Raw genomic sequence first — 26,031 nt, 5'->3', positions numbered from 1 at the left:
CAGCCTCTATTGGGGGTATAATTAAACCAAAAAATTATATTACAATATGTATTGTGATTTCTACACCATTTCTGATACAGAAGTAAAAAAATTGCCAACAGAGGTTACTTCAATTGTTATTTTATGTTTTGGTCAACTGCCCAAACATGACTCCAGTACTTTTTTTTTTAGACCATAAAAGGACCAATCGAAATTCTCCAAAAATGACTCTGAATAAATTGTTGACTTACATTAAAAGATACAAAGTTAAGGTTTACTCCCGGTCTTGTAATATTTTCCATTTTGGAGATATGATGTTTTTTGGCAGTTTTTTGTTCCTGACAGTGACGATGTCAGACAAAATCAATGTCAATATATCAACATAACATTTTATGTAGCGCAATTTTATTTTAAATAACTTTAAACCATTTCTATTAGTCTAAACATACTACAGTGCTTAATTCTACACATATTTCCACATGGTGTTTAAATTTACTGCTTTGGTCTTCACAAAGCTGAAGTGTCATAAACACCGTAAGAGAACATGTACGTGGTGTGGTGGTAGAATATTTAACATGTACCTGGAGTGACATCCCTGACCAGCAGGGGGAGCTGTGTGGAGAGGGTGAAGCCATGGGAATCCAGCACAGCATCTCGGATCACCTCCACCATCTCCTTCACTGGGAAATGCTGTTGGCTGCCGTCGTCCGAGCGACTCGACTTCCTGTCCCCTAGAATACGCTCCCTATAAGACAGAACAGATGTATAGATAGCATCACACACACACACACACAGCTAGTCATGCTGTTTTTTTTTCAGCAGGGTAGGTACAGAACTCAAGTTGCAAACTAAATGGCTTTCATGACTGTGACCATTCTAGGTACTGATTATTAATTACTATGTACAACAATCCATATACTTACATTACACAAAGCAGCCTAGCTTGTACTGAATAACATGTATATGTTTATGCATCGATCAGCCATAACATTAATACCTAACATTAAGTAGGTCCCCCTTGTGCCGATACAACATACTACAACTAGCCCTACCTGAACATTCTAGACATGGACTTCACATGACGTCTAAAGGCATCGCAGCCAACCTGCTCATGTAGGGCTCAAATGGGGGGAACGTGGGCCAAATAGGTTCAAGGTGGGCATGCGTTTTAACTTTCTAAATGGACCTCATTGTTACAACCCACCTTAATCTCACATGGGTTTCATCTAGGCCCTGCAGTGTACAACCAAATCGGTGCCCACATTTAACCCCTTCTTGTTCCATCACTCACCCCGGTGGGCTACCCATACAAGCCTCACATGGACATGTTAGTCACTAAAGTCTGACTTTGTCCAGTTTTTGTCCACAACTCAATGATGAAGGCATCGTAATGTCTTAATATAATCTCACACGGCGTACTTTCCATTACACTCTCACGTAATTCACACTTGTGGAGCCTGACGACTGCCAAATTTGAAGGTAGTGTAGCCTCACCAGAGTTGTTACATAACAATAAGGTGCATGAGGGAGCACCCCCCCACCAAACAAGAGCATTTGCCCCTAAAGGTGTACAGTATGGCATTAAAAGAGTGTGTGTTCTTCTTGCACCAAAGTACAAAGCAATCAGCAAGCTGTGTGACTGGTTAAGAGGTTAAAACAAACCCAACGCACCAAGCTGTGAGCAGATCTGACAAATTAATACGAGCACCTGTTACTGTAGAACAGCAAACAGTGAGCAAAGGTAAATACAGCCGTACTCTATGGCTATGTTTACACAGGCAGGGTCAACTTCATGCCAGATTAGTCAGGTTTGTTTTTCTTCTTTCTGCGCTCACGTTCTTGGTGAAACGTGCATGTGTGTATGAATGTGCTAAAAATCTTGAGACAAAGGACTGTTCTTTAAACTTTACCCCTTTCAACGATATTTTACCGTATCGTGATACATTTCATCATCATTTTGTTGTTATTTTGTTTATTTCTAAGCATATCAAGAATGTGTAATTAGTGTGTAATTACATGTATTGAGATAAATACTGTGTATCGGGAATAAAGTCTTTAAATATCGTGATATAGTATTTTTACCATATCGCCCAGCCCTGGTGAGCAGTGGGTTTTTTATGTTTAAATATTATGTATGTGGGTGAAAAATGCCCAAGTTAAGTTTTACAACCCTATTTACAACCCTATTTGGTCTACAAAACTTGATTGGCTGGTTTACGACACTGTGATAGCTCACAGCAGCCACCTAGCATAGCATAGCATACTCAGTGCCCAGTCGGTACAGTGTTCTGTTAGCTAGCTGCAGAGACAGTCGTGTCTGCTGGAGTTAGCTTTTCAGCCTAGCGTCCACTTCCTCTGGTCGCCCTTCTCAGAGCAGTCGATGAGCGTTAGCTTTTAGTCCTTAGCTTTTGTAGCCTCGCTTTAATATTTTCCTGAAATTGCCATAGTGTTCAGCCTTGAAAAGCTTTTGCTAGTGGGTGTACGGACATCCTGAGTCAAGAGCGTTACGTAACAGGGTTGTAGCTTTGGAACTGACCCCTTTTACTTACGCGGGTTTTGCTTTTGAAAGAGGACATAATAGCGCTCGAGGTTCAGGTCAGTCACTTCCATCTACTTGTATGATTCACCTATTCCAAAGTAAAATAACCTTTCCCTCTTCATATCTCCTTTAAGGGGTTCGATTTGAGTCATGTGATCTTATCCGACAAGCTGCTACATTGCTAACGTCTGTGTATGGACTTTACCTGCTGAGAGAGTCTCGTGAGCGGCGCAGCCATCTCCCCACAACCTGCTCCACCCGACGAACCCTACGCGGGGAACGACTTCTGCTCCTCTCCCTCTCCTCCATCTAACTAGAGAGAGAAAGAGAGAAAGAGAGAGAGTGAGTAAACACAGTGCTTATTGTGCTTAGTGATTTGGATATATTGGCAGGGTAGTACACAAGATATTAACATACTGCACAGTGTAATGGTGATGCTGCTATGCTTTCATACATCATAATCAAGCTACTTTTGAGCCACTGCCTAAAAATAAAAAAAAACCTTGACAAAACATTTGGTCACAGACAGTTCAGTCTTTTTTGCTGAGGTTATCTGTTCTTTTCACCACTGCACTTCTTAGAGACAGCAGGCACTCCTACAGAAGAGTGCTCAACTCAGCATCTGCAGTGCTTCCCTGCCACATGCAGCTCCACCCTTCCCACTCTGCACTGGTTTGAGGTACACAGTGATAAACCAGTTTCTCAAATGAATCCATATTGTCCTCAAAAGTACAAAATACAATTATTTTTATTAATTAAAACCATATCAGAGAAGATACATAAACATCAAACATCAAGTTTTTTTTTAATCTACAAATATTTTCACACATGCGTCTTGTAGCAACTGGTTAAAACAAGCGACTTGTCCAAAATAGCCATCTTAAGCTGAAAATAGCATTTTTGCCATTCCAAACCTGGCTAGTGCGCCCCCTAGAGGTTGAAAATTCAATTCTGCTGCGTCCGCCTCGATTGATAATGAAATAATGAAGGTTTTCTTTCCATTACGTAGCCGTGGACAGTGACAATCTGAATGCTGGCGCCTAGATCAGTTGCCGCAAGGACAAAGTGAGGCAGAAAGCCTCCGATTCGCTGCTTTCTACCCTGCCCGTGCCTCACTAAGCCCCGCCTCCAAATGCTCATTATTATTCCTGATGCTGTCAGTAGAACTGTTCACTAAATGTGGAGAGCTTGAAACTTAATTACTTTTAAAAATTACTCTTGCTCATTCTATCATTCATTGTTCTTCTTATCTCACCTGTCTAGATGTTCTCTGGTAAACCTCAGTCGTGATGTTTTTTCTTTTTGGGCAGCAAGGGTTTCCTCCTTGCACACCTCCCATGAAAATCAAACTAGTGTAGACTCTTTCTGTTGCAAGAGCTACTTGTAGATCCTGTGATGACAGTTTAGGATTTAGACTTTCGTATGCATTTTGTGATCCACTCCTGGACTAAACTTGCTAGGACGGCGTGACCTGGCCATGTTGGAAGTTGCTATTATTTAGCGGACAGAGGAACGGCAGATTTTTAATTGTTCTGAGATCTTTTCAAATCCCTGCCAAGACTCACTCTTCTACAACTTTTTTTCTGAAGGCCTCAGAGAGCTCAATAATCAAGAGCAAACTAAATGCCGGAGATTTAAATAAGACAGGCTCATGTGGGGACCGTCTAACTTTTTTTCTCACAAGAAAATTACATTTACATTAATTACATTTTACAGATTATTAAATAAGACAGGGTGTTTTTTTCAGGGTGTTTAGTTATATTCCCTAAACTTTGTCAAATTTCCCCCCCTCTTCTCTCAATCTGGTACTGACAATTAACCCACCGGTTCATGCCGACCGCTAGCACTATGTCCCCAACACTAGGAGGGTAAGGACTCTGTACATCTCTCCTCTAAGACATGCAAAGCCAGCCACCACCTATTTTCGAACTGCCGCCAAGGTAGTATCGCCAGGCAGCAACAGGCTTAGACGAAAGCTCCACTGCACCAGCTAACACACGCCTGTGCTGGCCAACATCACTTGGCTCTCTCATGGGTGGGTTGACAGCACTTATTCCCCACATCACTCTCAGTGTGATGTTGGTCAGAACAGGTGCGTGTTCGCTGTTGTATTGAAGCTGGGGAGCAGAACTTTCCTCTGAGTATTCTGGCTTCCTAGCACATGGAGTCTACCCAGCAGTTCGAAAAAGAGGCAGTGGCTGGCTTTACATGTGGCTTTACAAGTGCTAGTCTTCACCCTCCTAGTGTTGGGGGCACTGCAAGTGATAGGGTGAGTTCACATAAATGGGGACTCTAACTTGCTTTCCAAATTGGGTAGAAAATACATATTATTTATTGAAAAAATATTATTCATTAAAAAACATTTAAAAGCTGAGCGATGAGAGAGCGGACACTGATGGCAAAGCAGCATGGCTTGTTGAACTTGTGACCCCCGGTCAGCCTTAGTGGTAAAGGCTTTAATGGAGCGTCCTATTTTACATGACCCTATGCACAATACAACACATCCAGCCTCTTACAGTCATATTCATATTCAAATTCCCTCCTTCTCTCATATAAATGGAAATAGCAATGTTAAAGTCATGTGATCAAACAAGACATGGCATTTAGAGGACAACACACATCACTGCAGACATGAACGGACACACACACGCACAGCGCTCAGAGGAAAAACACACACACACACACACACACACACACGTTCAACCCACTGTGACATACATGCATGATGACACACTTTCATGCTGACACACTGTTTCAGATTTTCTCACACACATGGCTGCCAGTAGTGTCGCAGCAGTAAGAATAGAGACTTAGGCCACACACACACACACACACACACACACACACACACACACACACACACACACACACACACACACACACACACACACACACACACACCTATGATAAGGCACTCTCAGCAGTGAGTAGAGACACAAGGGGGTTGTTACAGCTTCAATCACATCACAGATAAATGTGCTCAGCATTCCTGCAAACCGCAACTACACAGCCACTGTCAATGTGTGTGTGTGTGTGTGTGTGTGTGTGTGTGTGTGTGTTTGTAAGTGTGTACCTCTTTAACCCTTGCCCTGTGTATTTAGGCCAGGGTGGATGTTGCTTAAGGTGTAGAGCAACGATCAGTCAGATTAAATATGATGAATGGACGTACTGACTAATCGATAAGATTATACTCCATCTATAGAGCTGCACTCAATCACCCTATACACACACACGCGCACACACACACGCGCACACACACACACACACACACACACACACACACACACACACACACACACACACACACACACACACACACAGGGTGAGAAAGAAAGAGAGAGAGAGAGAGAGAGAGAGAGAAAGAAAAATGGTGATTATGGTGATTATCATACACCATATGGACAAAAGTATTGGGACACCTGCTCATTTACTGCTTCCTCCGAAATCAAGTGTATTAAAAAAAGAAGAGTGGATCCCGCTTTTGTTGGTCTGGTACAACACCATCCTACACATCCAGACAAGCCTCTTTTAAACAAAGGGCAACCGGTCTCTTTTAATTCAGCAACCAGTGAAGCACGGTAGTTTTATCCAGCGGTATGCGGTGGAAAGTGAGTGATCCACTTCGGTGCAATTGCTTGAAATCCATTAGAAACAGGTCATTATCCAGTCCCAGTCCATTAACTTTGCATAGGATGGTGCTGGCCACCTCTCTCCACACTGAATTCAGAATTTTTTGCATTTTAGAAACGGTAGGCACAAGGTTGACCTGCTGCTACCAAAGTTCTAACTTCTGGGGGCAGCCATGGCCTAAAAGGTTAGACAAATGGGCTTGGGACTAGACAGGGGAAAAAATTGAAGTGCACTAAAATTAATCGCAACAAGCCATGTGAGAACGTTCTCTCTGCTTATTGGTCAGATCTGCCTGGGGCGGGAGCAGGAAAGTAAATACAGGAAGAAGACCTTATCTGTGTCCCGGAATAGTGCATAATTCTGTGCAGTTTCACATGGAGCAATAGCAGAGATGGCACTAACTATGGGAGCCATTTAGCTTATAGTACACTTGATCGTTGGGTCGACTCGAGGTCAGACTACGTTAAGATCTGCACTCAGGAGACTCACCAAGCTGCAGTTCTTAAAGTGCCCTGTAAGTGCCATTCTTAAGTATCAGGGTGAGGACAGCCTTCCTGTAGCTCAAGGGCATGGAACCAACAGCCAGACTCTCATTGAGCATGCCCAACAGATCTGTGCCACCTCAATCAAAAAGCTCCTGTAACACTTCACTGGAAGGTCATCAATACCAGGGGTTGTTTCACCTTCCATGCCCAAGGCAGCACAGAGCTCCTCCTCATCTAGAGGTCTTTCCAGTTATGCACGGGAGCATTCAGAGACCCTTGGCAACCTTGCATAAAAACCAGTGACCAGTTCTCCATTGTCCCTGTTCACTTGTGTACAGTTCAGCCTGGAACAGTGCAGCCCATTTTCTGATCTCTAAAGGGCTGAGAACACACAGAGTGAATAAACTGCTCTGGCCATTCCTGCTTTTAGGCTTAAAGAAAAACTTGGATGGGGCATCAAGCACTGAAACCTGATCGGACCAGAGCCCCCTTTCCCCTGATGTCCAAAGGATCACTAAGTGCAGAAGTCTTTTACTTCTTTTAGTTCTCCGACAAGACTTTTGTCTCCAGTGGAGTCCATGTGTCTTTATATTTGTAGAACAGTTGCCATCAATTCCATAGACTAAGTCATGTGCTGGTAAAAACTGAAGGCATACTGTTGTTGGTATGCCAAAAAACAAAAACAAAAAAAAAACAAACAAACTTGTTTAAAAATGCCAGTATCTTGGGTTTAAATAACATTAAATTAGTGCCTAAAACAATAAAGCCCATCCAACCTGGCCATCCCTCACACAGGCCCTTGTATATCGTCTGACACTCTGATCTAACACTACACAAGTTGTAACTTTTTCTTTCTGTTTAATTATTAGTAAAGTATGGTGTGTGTATAGATATTAGTTTGTATATTAAGTATATGTACATATTATATATATCCTTTTGTAGAACCAGAGTCTTTATTTGCATTATTGCTATTTTTTGTAATTCTTTGGCAATAAAGCTTCCTGGAATCTTACATCTTGAAAGAGAGAGAGAGAGAGAGAGAGAGAGAGGGAGAGAGAGTGAGAGCGAGATAGAAGGGGGAGAGCGAGTATGACAGAAATAAATGAAAGGAATAGAAGAAAAGAGAAAATGACAACTTAAGAGAGAGATGTGTCCAAACCTCTAGCAAACAGCAGCACAGACAGACAGAGACACAGACAGCAGCAGCAGCAGAGAGGCAGAAAGAAAGAGCTCATTCATGGTTTTGAGAGAGAGAGAGAGAGAGAGCGAGAGAGAGAGAGAGCGAGAGAGAGAGAGAGAGAGAGAGAGAGAGAGAGAGAGAGAGAAAGAAAAGCACAGCTTCTTCCTCTGGTGTTTGGTCAGTGTCATGGCGGCTAACAGAAACTTCATTTTTAAGTGTCAGACTGAACAGACTGTTCTGTAGATCTTCCAGCATTAGAGCTTCTCACGAGACAGAACTTCCTAAACTCTGCAACCCTCCACAATCCCTCAGAGTCTACTCTACACTCCTCTCCTATAAAGCCTAGCTCAAAGCCTTCCTCTATTCTCAACAATTTCCTCCTCCTCGGTCCTGCTGATTCTGGCCTTGTCTAGATTTGTTCTAAAGCTGTGGGTTTGGAGTGCTTATGTAACGGTTGATTCTGCTGCTGCTACTGTAGTTGTGCATCCTGTATCTATGAGGCAGCTCTGGGTGTGAAGGTGTTTGGGACTAAGGTGAACTTCATATATATTTATAAATAAACAGACAGGTTATCTTTTATGAATGAAGGAAAAGATAAAAGGTATGTTAAGTACCTACAAAGCTTCTGATATGTACTATTAAAGCAGTGTTTCAAAGTATAATAATAATAATAATAATAATAATAACAACAACAAACACAAACTTATAATAAGTAATAATACATACATAAACTTATAATAATTAATAAAAAAACATAATAATAAAACAAATTAAGAAAATACTACTACTACTAAAAAATAAACTACTACAACTACCAACAACAACAATACTAATAATAACAATGAAGTGGAATAGTTACCGATTATTAGTATTAGTATTACCACCACTACTACTAATACTACTAATACTACTAATTGTTACCAACAACCATAATAATAATAATAATATTACTACCAATAATATTATTATTACTACTAATACTATGAACAAAAACAATAAAGTTGAATAGTTCTAATAGCAGAATATCCATTATTATTATTATTATTATTATTAGTAGTAGTAGTAGTAGTAGTAGTAGTTGTTAATACTATAATAATAATAAAATAATAATAATAATAATAATAATAAATTATTCTTCTTTTTAAAAAGAGAGCTGAAGCATTTTAAACAACCTGCTAAATGTCTGCAGGGATTATGCAGCTAACACTTGAAGCTTTTGCTGCAGTTTTGATAACCTTGATTATTTCAGTCTGTAATCAGAACACATAACCCTAAACAGTAGCTGCTGAGCCTCGCTCAAATCCCTCTGCAATTCAGCCACTGCTGAGGCGCTTACATACACACTGCACTACATCTCTGAAACAGCCTGGAAAGAAATAACACACATTGTTCATGTACACATCAACTCCCTCACACTCACTCTCGCGCGCGCGCACACACACACACACACACACACACACACACACACACACACACACACACACACACACACACACACACACACACACACACACACACACTTCTCCCTTGATTTTGCATACCCATACTTTTCCTCTCATTGCCTTAGTACATGTACAGCCACAGACATCACAAACTCACACACATGCACAAACGTTAGGTGGGGTTCAAACCTATTAAATGGAGTATGAGGAGTGTGTGTGTGTATACAGTATGTGTGTGTGCGCATGGTGGGTTTTAGAGGATTAAACCGCACTCCCTGGGAGAGTCCATGGGGCGCCACTTCGTCACCCATGCTGATCCAGATTGATCCGGATAGAGCGGATCTGAGACAGGCAGCTGCTGTCACTCACTCGCTCACTCACTCACTGCCTGATTGCTATCCTACTTCGTGATGAAGGAATTCACGTGTGTGTTTGTGTGTGTCAGAGAGCAAGGGTGTAAGAGAGAGAGATTACTGCCCCATATACAGCTGAAAATGCCATGCCATTAAAAAAATATGCATGTGTATAATGTTTGATTAAGCAATGTAGCCGTAACAGATAGCTTGTAGCTAATAGACAATCAAAGCTCATACATAAATATTAATAAGCATCATGCAAACTGCATGCCCAAATTACCTCACACTACACCAGTTTATGACACTGTGTAACACACGGTAATCTATTACACAAGGACAAAAAGAAAGACAAAATAAAGGTTGCTACTATTGGGAGTCCCACAAGGGTCTATTCTGGATGAAATTGAAATTGATGAAATTGAAATTGATATTAATTATGACAGTAATGTAGATATAAGGGTAAGGAACTGGAGTGTAGGCTTAAATACAGGGTCTAACAGGTTAAATAACAACATTAGATCACTCAGTGTATGAAAACAAATACTATGTCCAAATGTTTGTGGACAGCCCTTCTAATGAACACATGCTTTTCTTACTAGGTTTATTAGTTCTTTGGTGGGTTATATTTGGCTTTAGAGTACTTAAGAGAGTCTAGTCACAAGATTTAACCTTTCTCACCAGGGTTATGTGGTATCTGCTGGCATACATATAACTGTACAGACGTGCAGGCTTTTACCATGTGCGTTACCAGAGGCGTTAAAAAACGAGGACGCGGGACACTCGTTGAAATATGAATGAGAGTTCTCGTAACCCTAAACACTGCATTAGTTAAATTGTAAAGGATAAAGTCTCAACCTTTAACTAAAAGAGCCAATCAGCTTGCTGGTCACACTGCAAGATTGTTCTCCAGATGTACAGAAGGTTTTGGCGACTTTAGACTACAGCACAGCATTGTATCCCTTTATGTCCCTGCATTTCTTGTACCATTCTTGAGGTCTTGTGCTTTGTTGCACATCTGCATTTGAGTGTGTGCTCCGCATTCCTGAGAACCTGTGAGAGTGTGCATGTCAAGTGTGTGTGTGTTTGTATGCGTGTTGCTGAGTCAGTAGATGCTCCAGTGTCCTTGCGGACTCATTAAGTTGTCTGAGGTGACATTTTAAAGGTACAGCTCCAAATACTTCATCCATTAATACATGAGCTCTCTCCGTTTCTGCTGCAGTCACGGCAACGACACACACACGCGCACACACACACACACACACACACACACACACACACACACACACACACACACACACACACACACACTTACTTTACCTGCCCTGCTTCACTGCTACAGCCCTCTCATCTGTTAGAATCAAAGCTAAAGTTCCATTACCCATTACCCATTCCCCGTCCCCCTTCTTTTAGTAGTCTTTTCTCCAGGACGATTTCAATTAGCCTACTGACATACATAACAGCTGTGGCTCGTGAAAGGTCATCCTATGCCTAAAGTGCTGCATGGCTGTGGTCATCCTCAACTGACCAATCAAAACAGACACACAAGCCCAGTTCTATTCAAATACTAGCAGTGAATGTTACACACAGCTAGAAGCTGGACTGCTGTAGGCCTCACACATCTGTTCACATGTGACACTGCAGGTTTGAATGGACGCTCAAGCTGAATGTCATTAGTGGCTAAAAATATGCAATCTCGGTGGCTTAATGGCTTTAAGCCTTTCCAGGATTTTATTAATATTTCCAGGACATCTGATCATTTGTTTTTCCTGACTGGAAAACCGGATGATACAGTATTCACTCAGCAGTCCACGCCCCAAGAAACTCAATTTTAGGACCCAACTATCCACACACTGAACAAATGACGGTATTAGTGCTGCATGTTCTCTTCGTCGTGTAGCTCGGTCATTACTTTATTAATCATACTGTATCCCCAAATCCCAAAGTATTATGCTAAAACATGATAAAAACTGATTAAGGAATAATTTAGTGATGTTTTATTTACAAAAAATAAAATACAACTAAAAAAGCCTAATTTAAGTAAGCCCCCTAAGTGGCACCACAGATCTGACCATTTGAGGCACAGCCTTCACAAGACCTCTGGAGGTGTCCTGTGGTATCTGGCACTAAGATGTTAGCAGCACATGCTTAAAAGCCTTGTAAGATGGGGCTGCCATGGATCACATGAGTGAGCCTGAGGTGACCATGACCCTGTTGCCTCTTTTGACATTACATTTGCATTTATTTATTAAACAAAATCTCACTGCATAATTTAACAACTGCAGCTGCCCATATACACATATTTGTATGTATATTTAGATCCAGTTGCTTACTGGATCAATGTCTCCTTGCTAATATTCAATTTAATTATTTACAATTTATGAAGCCATTTAGCTTCAGTGCAACTCATTCTTTTTTTCTTTGAGGCACAATGTGCGTGGTGGGCTACACAATTTACAAATAAAATTTACACTAAAAAAAGTTACACTATACTGTATTTCATACTTTACTATAATAAAAAAGGTTATTTAGTAGGAAAGATAACTTGCTAGCAGGCCAATTCAATTGTCTTTGAGAACCAAACTTTGGCCAGCTGGTCACACTGGCATTAGAGAAAGTGTGTTTCTTTTCAGCTTAACTTTTGTATTGTACTTTAGGAGAATGCTATTACTACACTGATTATTATTCTGGCCTATACAGAACTAAAACATTCAAATAGAGCCCATATTAACATTGCCATTGTATGGTGTCATGTATTATTGATTAAAAATGCATGTTTTGCAGGATTTCTAACATAACAGACAGGTGGTCAGACCTGACTTCAGCTCAGAGTGTATCAGATCATTCTTTGTTATTATTGTATGTTACTGAATATCAAAAACACATAACTTTATTCTTGGGAAGAAAGAAAAATGCACCAGTGTCACATTCGTTTTCCTCTTACTGCAGCTTACAGAAACTCTATACCTGCTAAGCTATACTGCATAGCTGCATAGCTCTGTCCCATGAGAACGCAGCATCATCTGGCTCTGCTTCCTTCCACCTTAGCACAGATATCATCTTCATACTGGCACTGTATTTCTCAAACCAATAACTATCAGAATGTTCGGGACACATTTAACACACATTCTGGACTCAATTATAACCGAGTGTGTCAGTGGATTGAGCAGCACCTCAAATCACAATGACTGATAGCTTGACTGGTGCAGAATGCAGCTGACCCATATGGCATAAAAAAGCCTGTAACTCACCTAAATGCGTCTTTGTTAGAAGAGCCGAATGTATCAGGACTATAGCGCACTTTACTCTTCACTCAGTTTCACTGGAACTTTTCTGACAACTAAAAAGAAATAAAGGAATTTCAGGCTGTAAACTGAGAGTGGCAGTCCGGTCTCCCTTAAGGTCTGACTCTGCAGAGTGTGTTACCCCACAGCAGGTTCCAAATAAAGAGATCAGAAAAGGCTCTGTAAGTGCAGCATCTGCAGAAAAGTGGCTTTTATGCAAAGCACTGTCCAAAACAAGGCTGCAACCGGTCTCTCAGTTCTCACAGTCTACGTGTTGGATGTGAAGAAATGGCCATCTGTGAAGACCCTAGTGATGATTTTCTAAGGACTAAATGGTTATGAGATACCAGAAGACTTTGACTCTGAAACAGCAAGGCTTGTGGGCTGCTACCAGTCAGCAGTGGCGAGTACTGACGATGGTCCGAAGAGGGACAAACCCAATGGTTATCAATGTGTGAGGGCAATAAAGGGTTACACCATCTGGTCTGAATGGACAGAGGCATTTTTGCCACATCAATTACAGATTATTACGAAAGGAATGTGTCACAACACAGTGCATTGCATCCTGCTGCGTACAGACCATTCAGAGTGCCCATGCTAACCCCTGTCCACCGCTGAAAGCACCTACAGTGGACACATGAGCATGAGAACTGGACCTTTGAGCAATGAAGAAAAAGTCTTGTCTGACAAGTCCTGCTTACTTTTATATTACATAGGCACTTTTGCACCATTTACCTGTGGGATGTCCCATCATTGATGGCTCCACCTTGCAACTCACAGGACTTAAAGGATCTGATTGTAACGTCTTGTTGCCAGATACCAAGAGGCACCTTCAAAGATTTCGCAAAGTGAGCTGTTTTAGTGGCATGCAGAGTTAAATTGCTGACAGATTTTCAGACAGATGGTCTATACAACTTGTTCTGCTAAAATAGCTCTGACCTGTCAAGGCATGGACTTTATACAACCTCTGAAGGCGGCCTGTGGTATCTGGCATCAAGACGCTAGCAGCACTTTCTTAAGCAGCAGATCCAGCAGATCTATGGTGTTTAAAGTTCACCAGTTGTTTTTCCTTGGACCACTTTTGGAAGGCATTAACTACTGCAATCTGGACTCCCCACAAGACCTGTATGAGGTTTTGGGCATGTTCAGACCCAGTTGTCCAGCCATCACAATTTGGCCCATGTGAAAGGGGCTCAGATCCTCATGCTTGCCCTTTTTTTTTTGCTTCCAACACATCAAATCTGACTATTCATAGCCCATTCCATTACAGGAGGCATTGTAATAAGATAATCAGGGTTAGTCATTTTACCTGTCTTCAGGTAAGACCTCGGTCACTTTGGTCGCTTTATGTTTTTCTGTATTCTGATGAGAAATTTAAACCCCAAAAGCACAAGTAGTTTCCTAATAAACGCATACTAAATGTCTATAAATCATCTTTATTCTTCATTTTGGTCCGGACAGGCCAATAATTCAAGAGTCCAACGTATTACTGTTAACTATCTTGAAACACACACAATAACACTTACCTGGGAGTGATTTGTGCCTTAACAGCTTCAAAACACAGAAATTCCTCAATCTTACTGGAGCTCACATCCTTCACACAGGGGTTTGCTGAGGAGTAGCGGAGGCGGACCCTTCTAACCATCAGGACCAACCAGAGAAGAGATCTGCAAGGCGGAGAAGAAATAATCTTAAACCAAGTACGCCTGACTAGAAAATACACAGGGCCACTGCACACTGCATAAAAAAAAAATATATATATAAAAATTAAAAAAGCCCGGTCACTAGCTGTGATGAAAAGCTGATGTAACACAAGTTCATACCGTTCCGACCAGGCTTTCAAAAGACCTGATGTGAAGGCTCTACTCATTCCTTGGAAAGCTTCTACTAGTCTACTAGAAACCAAAGACTACTGCTTTTAGGAGTGTGGTCACGCAGCGTTCTTTTAACACTCTGCACATCAATAGTAATGTTTACACTCTGTGACCTAGATGTGTAGCTCCTCCTCCAGGCCCCGTCTTGTCCTAGGAACCCCTGCATGGAGCTCTTTCTGGAGGCTTCCTTCTTCTGCAAAACGTCAGCAGGAATAAAAACAAACAAGCAAACATTCTTAACTCTACATGTACGGTTATATAATGATATTTTTAGGACATCTGAACCACTTGCAATGTATAGAGCAGCTGTGCATAGTCCCCTCACTCCCAAGATCCTTCCAGAAACCTTGCCATATTTTCTCATGCTCCTCCTGCACTGATCTGCCATAGGGGCTTGTATCTGGTTTTCTTATGGAGCTTGTTTTTTTAAGCACTTTTGTGGTTCAAGGCCCTTCCCAGAGCAGAGCTCAGAGACCCTGCTCTCTCCACCATGTCGTCCTCGTGCAGCCTGCTCCGGAGTCCCTCCCCTCTTTTTAATCTAGGCTAACTGTAACTCTCGTGCAGACTGCAGGGCGTATGAATAATGAATTCCGTTATTGCAGCCACTGAATTGCACCAAGGCTCCCGCCGTCCCAGCCTTCATTGGTGAAAAAACCCCAGAGGAGGAGGAGTGAGGTGTTAAAAGGGGTGTACAGATGCATTTAAAGAAACCAGTTCTACTATAGCCATTAGGAAGAAACACATATAATATTAAAAATGATATTTAATAAAGAATATGTTCTTTTTTTGTGTGCATAAAGTGGGGAGAACATGAGAGCCCAGAACAAAGACTGCTGCATAAGAGAGAAAAAGAAGGTGGTATTGATGGAGGAAGAGGGACAAACAGCATTTAGTAAGGATTAAAAGGTAAGCCGACAACAAGGAAAAGGGAAAGTGTGCAATTGAGAGAGAATGATGGAGAAAGAGAACAGTGGAAGCAGCACAGGTCCTGAGGAAGCAGGGTGGGAAAGGTGTCAGAAGAGGGCAGGATGGGTGGGTAAGGTGTGAAAAAGCAAGGCTAAGGAGAGCAAGGAGTGAGAGAAAGAGCTGAGCGGTGCAAAGTACAGCAGGCGATGTCCGCAGTACAGCAAAACCTCTGTGGCGCGGAGCATTCATCAGCAACTGGTCAATGGCAAAGGAAACACAAATAAGCAAACAAATGGCGCACCCACTGATCTCACACGGCTGTACTCTGTCCCCGCCCCCAGGTCCGTTAAACAGCTGTGCTTTCTAAAAATACAGATAAAGCTCTTACAGTGTTGTTTTTTTTTTAACAACTACTGTGGTTGATAGTAAGAGCATGCAACAACTATGAGGTCAACAAACCTCTTATAATTATGATACGATCATATGTAGCTGCACAATATGAACAAAATCTTGTAATGTGACACACACACACAAATACATTGCTGGTAAAGCAGCATAATGTGACACATTTATCTTACAATAGTATCTTCAAACTCCTTGTGAGGCTTCCCTGTAATATGCAATTAGCAGAACAGCGTCTCTATTAGGGATGTCCTGATCCGATCCACTGGAGTTTTAATAGGAAACTAATCGTCTCCTTAGTTTTGTTGTAGCATCAGACCATTTGGTGTCTACTAGGCACCATTAACAGAAATTATTATCAGCTGCTCCAGTAAGGACCTCATTTTTCTGAAAACAACCCTAGACAGAGAGCCTTATTTTACCTGATGAGTGAGGTGACATTACCAGTTAGCAGCCAAAACGAGGCGGAATTTGGCTTCTAATTCTAACTCTCCGTTCCACCTTAAACAGTGCAGCAGTTACATTGTGTACATTTCAACTATCCTGGCAGAACCGAGAGATGGAGGCTTAAGCTCCGACGCTACAGAAAAGCAAAATCATAGCTCATTCAGTCTTGTGGGGCTGCATTCATTATAGAAATTGGATCGAAATCAGGCAACAGTCAGCATTATGGTGCTTGGGTCGGATCGTGGAGCAAAAAAACCTTGCTTGGGACATTCCTAGTCTATCATTACTACTTCTGGTTCTGCACTGCTGCTAACTGCACTAAGTAACTTTGGTAAAGTGGACAGGACAATTCCCGCAAGATCCATGTCAGTCCATATACGTCTTTCACTTTTAGTTACAATTCTGTATATCTCAGCTTGTCCAGAAATGCATGCAAGATCTATTTAAAACCTAGATCACCTACATGAAAAAGCAATTGGGTTGAATTTCACCAGCCATACCCAGACACGATTACTGCCAGACTGTGTATAACCTGTTTGGCGATGTGAAGCAGGCCAGAAGGTCTCAAAAAGTAGAACCTGATGCCATGTTCTAAAGAGATTCATTAAAGTCATTGAAATCTAGGCTGGAAAGAGTTAGAGACATCGTTGTGGCATCTGTTATTCACAAACAGAGAAAACTTGGAACTGTGGTGAACCTTTCCAAAGACCTCCCAACCAAGACCTTTCACCAAGAGCACATCAACAACTTATCCAGAACCAGGAGGTCACAAAACCCCAAAAGAACATCTAAAGAAATACAGATCTCACTTGCTCCAGTTCTTAGGTTTAGGCAGGCTATTACTCACCCCAACCCCCCTACCCCATGGGCGATACATGTTTTTAATAAAAAATTGCCTTTTTAAATTATTTATTTGATTATAAAAAGCTGCATTTGGTGTTTACTTGTATTGCCTTTATCTTATGTTAAAAAATTGGATGATCTGAAACATTTAAAATATGCATGCAGAAACAGCACTGTACCTTGCAACACGGTGGAAAATCATTAATATGACATGTGAACTTAAAATGAATGAACTTTAAATAAATCAAAACTCCCACAGAAACGGTCATCTCGGACTCTGATTGGTCGAGACACTCACACCACAGTAAAAAGGGCTAATTTTAGCTTATATAATTTTAGTGCTGTAAAAGCTGTTACCGGGGTAATAACTACTAATAAATGATATGCTTTCATAAAAGCAATCCTTAAAGTTGTAGTTTGGAGCCTCTGACTACCATGGGACCAGCTTGGCCCAACCAAGAAGCTCATGAAACGAGCTATGGCTAGCAACCGTACTGTAACCATGGTAAATCAATGGATACAAGTGTCTACATAATCACCGTACAGTTTAGACACAAACGTGCCTTTAATGGCAATCAATAGCAATCCGTGTCTATGAGTGGGATGCGTCACCCTGTCTTTAATCCGTAAGACAGTATGAGTGGAATCGATGGCAGGCAGTGGCCGCCATGTTTCAATTCCCTCTCGCTCTCTCGCTCCGTGCTGGGGTCGAAGCAGGTCGGCGTTAGCCGCCATCAATACGCTGTAAATGTTCAGAAACAAACAGCAGGTCATACCAAGTGCAGCTGTGCTTTCTGACATGATGACTTCTCTGACCACACTCATATCCGTGCACAGATGAACACGAACACAACCACTGCTGGAAACAAAAGAAAATCACTACTGCATTGACTGTCAAGTTAAACATTTCCTGCCTGTGCTTTGATGCTTTACTAAATTATGTTTCCTCAGGCTTTGCGTAGGGCTTCTAAAGGGTAGACATTATGGCCAAAAACAAACAAACATACTTCATATATAACATTATGCAATATTAGGGTGATTATATCTTGGTTTACAAAAAAGAGGTCACTGGGAATACTGGGGTGTCCACCATGGTTAAGATGTTGTGGCCTGGGGGCTTCAAGTATAGTCCCAATGCCGGTCTTACACCAAACAACTTGCAGAAAAATGTCCAATGTCCAAATGTCTCAACAACTACATGGACATTATAATAAAATCAAGCATATTAATATTATCACAAGTTTCAGGGTGTGGGTGGGAGTTAAATACCTCTAAAGCCATGCAACTAAGTTAATAAGCATTAAAACGTAAACATTTACCAAAACTCATAAATATCCCTCAAAGCCTATAGTGCCAAATAATCTCTTACATTTCAACTCAAATATGTTTTAGTAAAATAGTACATAGCAAAATAAAGTTTTACTTTTAGCATTTTTTACATAATTTGTTTAATATTAATTTTATAAACTAATATTTAAATGTAAAAAAAAAGTCAATTGCTATTTAATAATCTACTATTTCAGATCAAAATAGTAAAAAATACTATTTCAGATAGAAATCTACTGTTTTAGTCTTCCTGGTGTGTCCTACAGAGCTCTAACTATGTGTAATTTATTTTATTAATATTGTTTTGAAATTCTGTGCTTTTCTTTCAGAATATTTGGTTCACTTGGTTCCCTGATAACAAAACCATGTGTAACTGATGTGTGTGTATTTACATTCATATTTGGGCATTTTTAGGCTGTGGAAAAAAACAGTTGCGGTGGAAAGCAGTTTGACCAGGTGCATGTAGGTATATCGTAACGGGCAGGTGGGACTCTGTCCAAATGTTTGTGGACACCCCTTCAAATGAAGACATTCAGGTTTTTAAGTTGACCCCTTTGCTGACCCAGATGTGAAAATGCACACACAAAAAGCTTGTCTAGTCCCTGTAGAGAAGTATTGCCAATAGAATAGGACCCTCTGGAGCAGATGAACATGAACCTGTTAGCACCATGCCTAACGCAAGGCCTGGTCTGGAGGAGTATCAAGCTCCCCAGCATTGAGCTGTGGAGCAGTGGGCCTGTATTCCCTGGATTGATGCTGCTGCTCCATCCAATACTTTTGGAGTAAGTTGAGAATCAGGTGGAGAGCTGATAATCCAGCATCCTGACTGACTAGTACTAACGCACTTGTCGCTGAATGCAATCAAATCCTCACAGCAATGCTCCACAATCAAGTAGAAAGCCTTCCCTAGAGAGCAGAGACAGTTACTATATAATATAGTAACTAAATAATTAATATAAATAATATAAATAATAGAGGTCCCATTATTGTGATTCTAAACTTGCACAGTACAATGAAAGTGCTCTCTTCACAATATCCCAGTTCACAAGCTTGAAAATATTGGAAAGCTGGGTCACATGGGGCAGTTTCAGCCATGCTATGGGACAAGGTTAAGGGCCTTGACCTAGAGCCCAACAGTGGCAGCTTGGCATTAAGGGTATCGAACCTACAACTACGTGATTAACAACCCAGCGCCTTAACCACTGAGACCCTTTACCCCCTGTACTTACAATACAGGGGTGGAGCGATACCGTCAAGGTTCATGATTCGATATCTCACAATATTATGAACAAAACAAATGGGAGACAAACTGAACACTGTATCCCTGCTGTTGCATAATCTACTGAACTACTCTAGTGCTGGGAGGCCGATGGAGTGGGGCTCATGACCTGAGCATGCTCCATTGGGCTGGTGATTGGTGCTTTGGGTCAAATAATGCAATAAAATGAAACATGATAATTAATGCACTGCCTGTTAACCTGGATGCATTGTCCTATTTCATTAACACTCAATCAGCTTTTCTTACTGTACACCGGTTGTTGTTAACAGTCTTTTTATGACACATGCTCCTGATACAGTCCGACAAGCACACTGTGACATACGTCACCCGATAACACCACCACCACCACCACCAACAACGTAATCGTCATACTGCCCACACCCTAGAGTTACTCATCCAAAACACAAGAAATACACACAACGGCCATCTGGACTCACACATTCATCCATTCACTTCAATCTTCTCTCCCTCTTGCTCTGCCTCTCTTCTCTTCCGCTGTCACACTGCTGCCCCGTTTCCTCACTCCAACCCCTACCGCCACCCCCTACCGCCACCCCCACCCCCACCCCCACCGTTCTCACTCTCCTCTCCCCCTGCTTCGCTGTCTCACTCTTGTTGTCTCCGTCGCTCTTGGAACTGGCTTTGTAAGCTGTAAGCTCTGGCAGTTGGTCAGTGCTCTGTGCATTTAAATCCAATTGAAACCGCTGTGTGTCAGCGCAGGCCCTGCCAGAGCTAGCCAAGCTGGAGCAGACGGTGCTGTGCTGAACAGCGCAGAATCAGGGAGGGGTGAGAGCAGGCCAGTGTTAATTAACCCATGGTGGACACAGGAGAGACTAGGGGCAAAAGATACCTTCCACCCTACAGTGGGAGAGGGCGACAAGATAAGGGACACGGTGATAACTCATCCAAACAAAGCTACTATGCATGATACAGTATTAGCATTCGCATAATCTACTGACTTGTAAATCGAGGAACCTGATTCTACTATTCTAAACAAGGTTTGCAGGAGTCCAAAATACTTTACTGGACAAAAAGACATCATGATATAAAGCTATAAAACATATCCTGGTAAACAATCACTTTCTAAAGTACTGTTTTGCTATGATACACTATACAGACAAAAGTATTGGGACAGCTGCTCTGTAATCTGGTTAAACTCCACTAACTTCCATCTAACTTCCACTAGATTTTGGAGCATTGCTGTGACGGTTCAACTGCATTCAGCGACAAGGTCTGAGAGTCAGTGAGGTGAGGATGTTGGGATGATCACCATCATCCTTGACTCGCCAACTCTTCCCAGACGTATTGGATGGAGCACCATCATTCCAGAGAACACAGTTCCACTGCTCCACAGCTCAATGCTGGGGGGCCCACACCTGGCATTCACTTCTCTGTTAGCCTTTTAGCCGCTCCATTGGCTTTCCGAGCACCTTTACACCCTGTGATCCACAAGTACAGACTTCCTTTTGAAACACTATATGTCCAAAAGTTTGTGGACATCTCTTCCAAGGAATGTGTTCATGTCGCTGTAGAGAAGCACTGCCAGTAGAATAGGCCTCTCTGGAGCAGCTAAACATGAACCTACTGGCACCATGCCTAATTCCAGGCATGGGCTAGAGCGGTATAAGCCCCCCCTCCCCGACCCCCCGGCATTGTGTTGTGCTAATGGTGCTCTATGGAGCCCTATGAGCTGTGGAGCAGTGGAACGGTGATCCCTTGAAGGATGGTGCTCCATCCAGTACTTTCGGGATGAGTTGAGGGTCCTCAACATCCTGACCTCAGCAATGCTCTTCTCGCAATCAAATCTGCACAGCAATGGTCCACAATCTAATAGAAAGTCTGGCTAATATGTCACCTGAGTAAGGAAAGATAAGAATGTGGTTAAACTGGCACTGGAACTACTGACGCTGGCAACAGCAATTTAAAAAAAGCGGTGCATATCAAAATTACATGCTGTTCATACAGTCGAACCATAACTAGGTCAAACTGCTTAGAAATGCAGCATCTAACACGACTTCTAGCACGGACGGCTCCCACTGAATTTCTCCTTTTTGTTTCTGGCTCTGCTGCGCAGCAAATTTAAGTTGGTGTGGCTAATGATTCTGCATTTCCTCTGTTACATTAATTAAATCTATCTGCTCTTTATACAAGCCCGTCTGTCAAAGCATTCCATTAGCATAATAAAGACAGAACCTCCCATGTGCCTCTCAATTCAATTCCAACATCGACGATGACCAAGGACTTTTGGGCCCCCGCACGCTTTTAATCTCAGCACCATTTGGTGATTAATAGTGCACATGTGCAGGTTCTGAGTTTATGCCTTTTGTCTGATGAATGGGCGAGTGGAGAGGCTTTGAAGATGCAGCACGGCATTCGTGTGCGGGCCTGTTTGCTTAGAGACAGCTGGAAAGACTGCGAGGACCTTTTGTTCCGTTCATTAAAAAAAAATAAAAAGTACACACTTTTAGCCGGGATCACTCCAGTCAGTGCTACAATTAACATAAACTGGTTAATAAAGTGATTGATGAGCTGATTAAGTAGACAACCTGGTACCTGGTCTGGGTGCGCCACCAGGCCTTGTTCTAAAAGTCAGTATCTGTCTGTCTGGAAAGGTGGGCTTGCTTGTGTAAGAGAAAGCAGCTGCATTTTGGCGAGTGTGTACAGAAACAGGAGGCGAGAGAGAGGTGGCCAATCAATTCTCCACACAGTCTCAAATGTCTGGTCCCATATGTCCGCACGTGTGAGAGAGAAAGAGATAGATAGATAAAGAGAGGAACAGACAGAGAGAGATAGAGAGAGAGATAGAGAGAGAGATAGAGAGAGAGATAGAGAGAGAGAGAATTTCCTGATGTGCAAGTAACTGCCGGGATGTTTCCAGTCAGATTCATCACATGTTCCTCATTCATCAGTGAGTCATGACACAGACCCCGGAGCAATAAATAAACACACACACACACACACACACACACACACACACACACACACACACACACACACACACACACACACACACAGCAGCAGTGTTGCACAGTTACACAGCACTTCCACATGCAAAGTCACACTCTAACATGAAATACAGACACCCCACACCCCAGCCATACACTGCTGAGTTGTTTACATTTGTATCATGGTGACAAAACTGTGGCTTTCTTCACAGTGGACATGCAAATAACTTCCAATAAATGCAAAAGAATAAATATCTTTGATGCAAGAGCGTACTGATTTCAATGCCGTATCAGTTTAACTGTGTCGAATCACAAGCCAGAAAAGCAACATGATTTATTATTGTTTTTTTGGGCTTAACATGATTCGTTCCTCACTGTGGTAAATTTGCTGCTTGACTGAGGCCTTTTTCTGAAGGCAGGGATAGGCAGATACACAATTTTGCCACTCAGGCCACTAAGTCAATGGATCTTATGGCCAATACTAAGAGTTTATTGTATACACTGTATTTAGAATTAGCAGCCAGTCCTCAATGCAAGCAAGTGTTGCGTACAAGCCCGTTTTTCTAAAAGTAACAGTGGTGAATTTGTGTGAAGTCTTAATTGGTCCAGTGGTTAGATAAACTGGGAAGACCTCTAAAGCAATAAGTACTGTCAACTGTCTGAAGGCACATGGATTTATGGATTTGTGTTTTGTGGGGCATATGCTGTTATCGGGCTTTAGAAAAAATTCTGGGATGATCAGCGTAGCTCTGTAGAATCAAGACAATTTCAAACTTTGCTTAGCTAGATCACTGTGTGTATTAGATAACATCAGCCTGGCTGACCAGCTTAGCCCTTGACCAGCAAAGAATATCATGAGTCGAGTCTGATGGTTTAGCTGGTCTACCAGCATGTCCTACCTGACCAAGTTAGCCGAGAGTTGACCAGCATGACCAGCCTGACCATGCTGGTCCACCAGTATACCAAACTGACAGACTGGCAAGTCCATCAAACTCAAATACAAATCACACCCATGCTGGTCATAAGCCAAGATGGTTAACCTTCTTAATTAGCTTAATAACAGTATGCACAGGGTCTAAGCAGGTCTTTGATGTGTGAAGGGGGCTGAAAAGCGGGTCATCCAATCACAAAAAAAATAAAAAAAAAAAAATAAATAAATAAATACACTACACTTCAATTTTCCCAAATGCCCAAAAACATAGGTACTACAAACTGTTATTTGAGCAATGCCATAGAAGAGCCACTTCTTCCACAAAGAATCATGTGTGTTGAATATTTTAAAGGTTTAAATACTTTTAAACCTTGTCTTTTCTACCTTCTCTTTATTAAAAGAAATGCAAAATGGTTCTTACCTTTAGTAGCACCCTTTTTATTAAGAGTGTAGGCTATGTTGTCACCTGGATGACCAGCTTTTCAACCATCTCGACCATCAAAGACCAGCTTAGACCATCTGAAACCAGCTACCAGCAGATGCTGGCCATTATTATTATTATTTTTTTTTATTATTAATACTAATCATCATTCTAAACCAAAGCCTAACATCAACCCAACATCTAATCCTAACTCAAACGCAATGTCATTTGCACAACATGCCAAGACACTCTGAGGCTCAGGTTTACAGCAGGACAGCACAAATGGACAGCACTAAATATACACACATGTCCACACATACAGAAACCGAGGATCCCTCTACACAGCCCATCCATATATAATAACACTTCAATTGACAAAATATCAACAGCTATACTGAATGCTGACCTCAGACTCTTCACCCCGACCTAAACTCCAGTCTAGCAGCAGCCCCCCTGCATTAAGCATGCAGCCCAAGCCTCCAAGCCCCACAGAGAGAGTGAGTGTGGGACACTGAGCCACGCCTCAGCCGCTCAGCACAGCACCACTTTCTGCACGCGTCTTGTGGTACACTTGGTCTAGCAAATATCCTCACATGGTTTACAGGAATCTCCACCTCGAGGCCATTTTTTTATTTGACTAAAATCAGTGTGGGTCCGTTTCAGCGCTGGTTTCAGCGCCCTCACACAAAAGCCCCAGTGTAGTTTTCCACCGACGCGAGGGGCTTCTCCCCACGAGCGAGCAGCAGCAGCAGCAGCAGCAGCACTGGCCAGCCAAACAATGAGAACAGCCCGTCTCTCACAGACGCAACCCACAGCCTGTTAACCAACATCTACAAAAAACCCGTACAATTTAAACGATGTCCCGTTTCAGACTGACAACACATCGCTACTATTTCATTTTCTAGGCTCTGAATAAATACGACACATAAATAACGTTTTCAAAGGGAGCACCGCACTGCCTCAGATACCTCATGTTTCAGTGCTCCTCAAGAAGTCATCTTCTGAATTTTGGCACTAACGAAGGAAAACTGGTCAATCTTTTGTTGTCGTCTCCAGTAATCTTAATCCGACTTGGGGTCTTTCCCATGTGCTCCCTTTAAAAGGACACACATGTGTGCGGCTCGTGCAGCATGTATAGCCTGTAGGCTAAAGCGAACCGCACAGCTACATCCAGCGCAGGCTAAAGCCCTCGTTGTTTATGCAAGGTGCATCGCCATGCATGGGCCTCCATGCTATTTACCAACAGAGATCGTTCAGCTAGCGGCACACATTTACAGAGGCGAGACCTGCCTGCACTCACCTCGTCGCTGTAGGTGGGACCACTGGCTGTGTGAATGGGTATGTATGGAGCGGAGGTTGTGCGGGCAGCCGGAGGTGTCAGATTTGAGCCGAATCCGAGCGTGGGACAAGGATGCAGCGCGGCGGGCGGGCGTGCGCGCGCGCGCGTGTGTGTGTGTGTGTGTGTAAGGGGTAGGGCTTGGACTGGATGCTGTCAGCAGAAGGACTTAATCCTGCGAGGGCTAGCTGGGCCACCCCACCCCCTCCTAACCTATCCCCTCCCCTCCTGCCTTCTCCATCTCTCTCTCCATCACGCGTCACGCATCTCTCTCTCTCTCTCTCTCTCTCTCTCTCTCTCTCTCTCTCTCTCTGCCCTTCTGCCCCCAGGGCTCGCGTTGCAAGGTCAGCCTGGGTAGCCTACACATTAAAAATAGAATGTCGCGAGAAAAAAAAAAATATAATGAATATAATCGGGCCATTTGCACGA

General features: G+C 42.4%; 1 protein-coding gene across 2 annotated transcripts in view; it reads right to left on the bottom strand.

The window, feature by feature from the left end:
- Positions 1-25,763, bottom strand: part of frmpd1b (FERM and PDZ domain containing 1b) — a 42,859-nt gene extending 17,096 nt beyond the window's left edge. The window contains exons 1-4 of one of the 2 annotated variants that reach the window (XM_072662945.1): positions 25,567-25,763; positions 14,419-14,559; positions 2,724-2,831; positions 561-724 (exon numbers count right to left, since the gene is read on the bottom strand). In XM_072662945.1, the coding sequence (XP_072519046.1) occupies positions 561-724; positions 2,724-2,827 (268 nt within the window). In that variant the 5' untranslated portion in view covers positions 2,828-2,831; positions 14,419-14,559; positions 25,567-25,763. The remainder of the gene's footprint in view (positions 1-560; positions 725-2,723; positions 2,832-14,418; positions 14,560-25,566) is intronic. The other variant, XM_072662944.1, reaches the window with a different exon arrangement.
- Between the last annotated feature and the right edge of the window lie 268 nt (positions 25,764-26,031).

This window comes from Salminus brasiliensis, chromosome 19 (genome assembly GCF_030463535.1).
Source record: "Salminus brasiliensis chromosome 19, fSalBra1.hap2, whole genome shotgun sequence".
NCBI lineage: Eukaryota > Metazoa > Chordata > Actinopteri > Characiformes > Bryconidae > Salminus > Salminus brasiliensis.
This window is presented reverse-complemented; position numbering and strand designations above follow the sequence as displayed.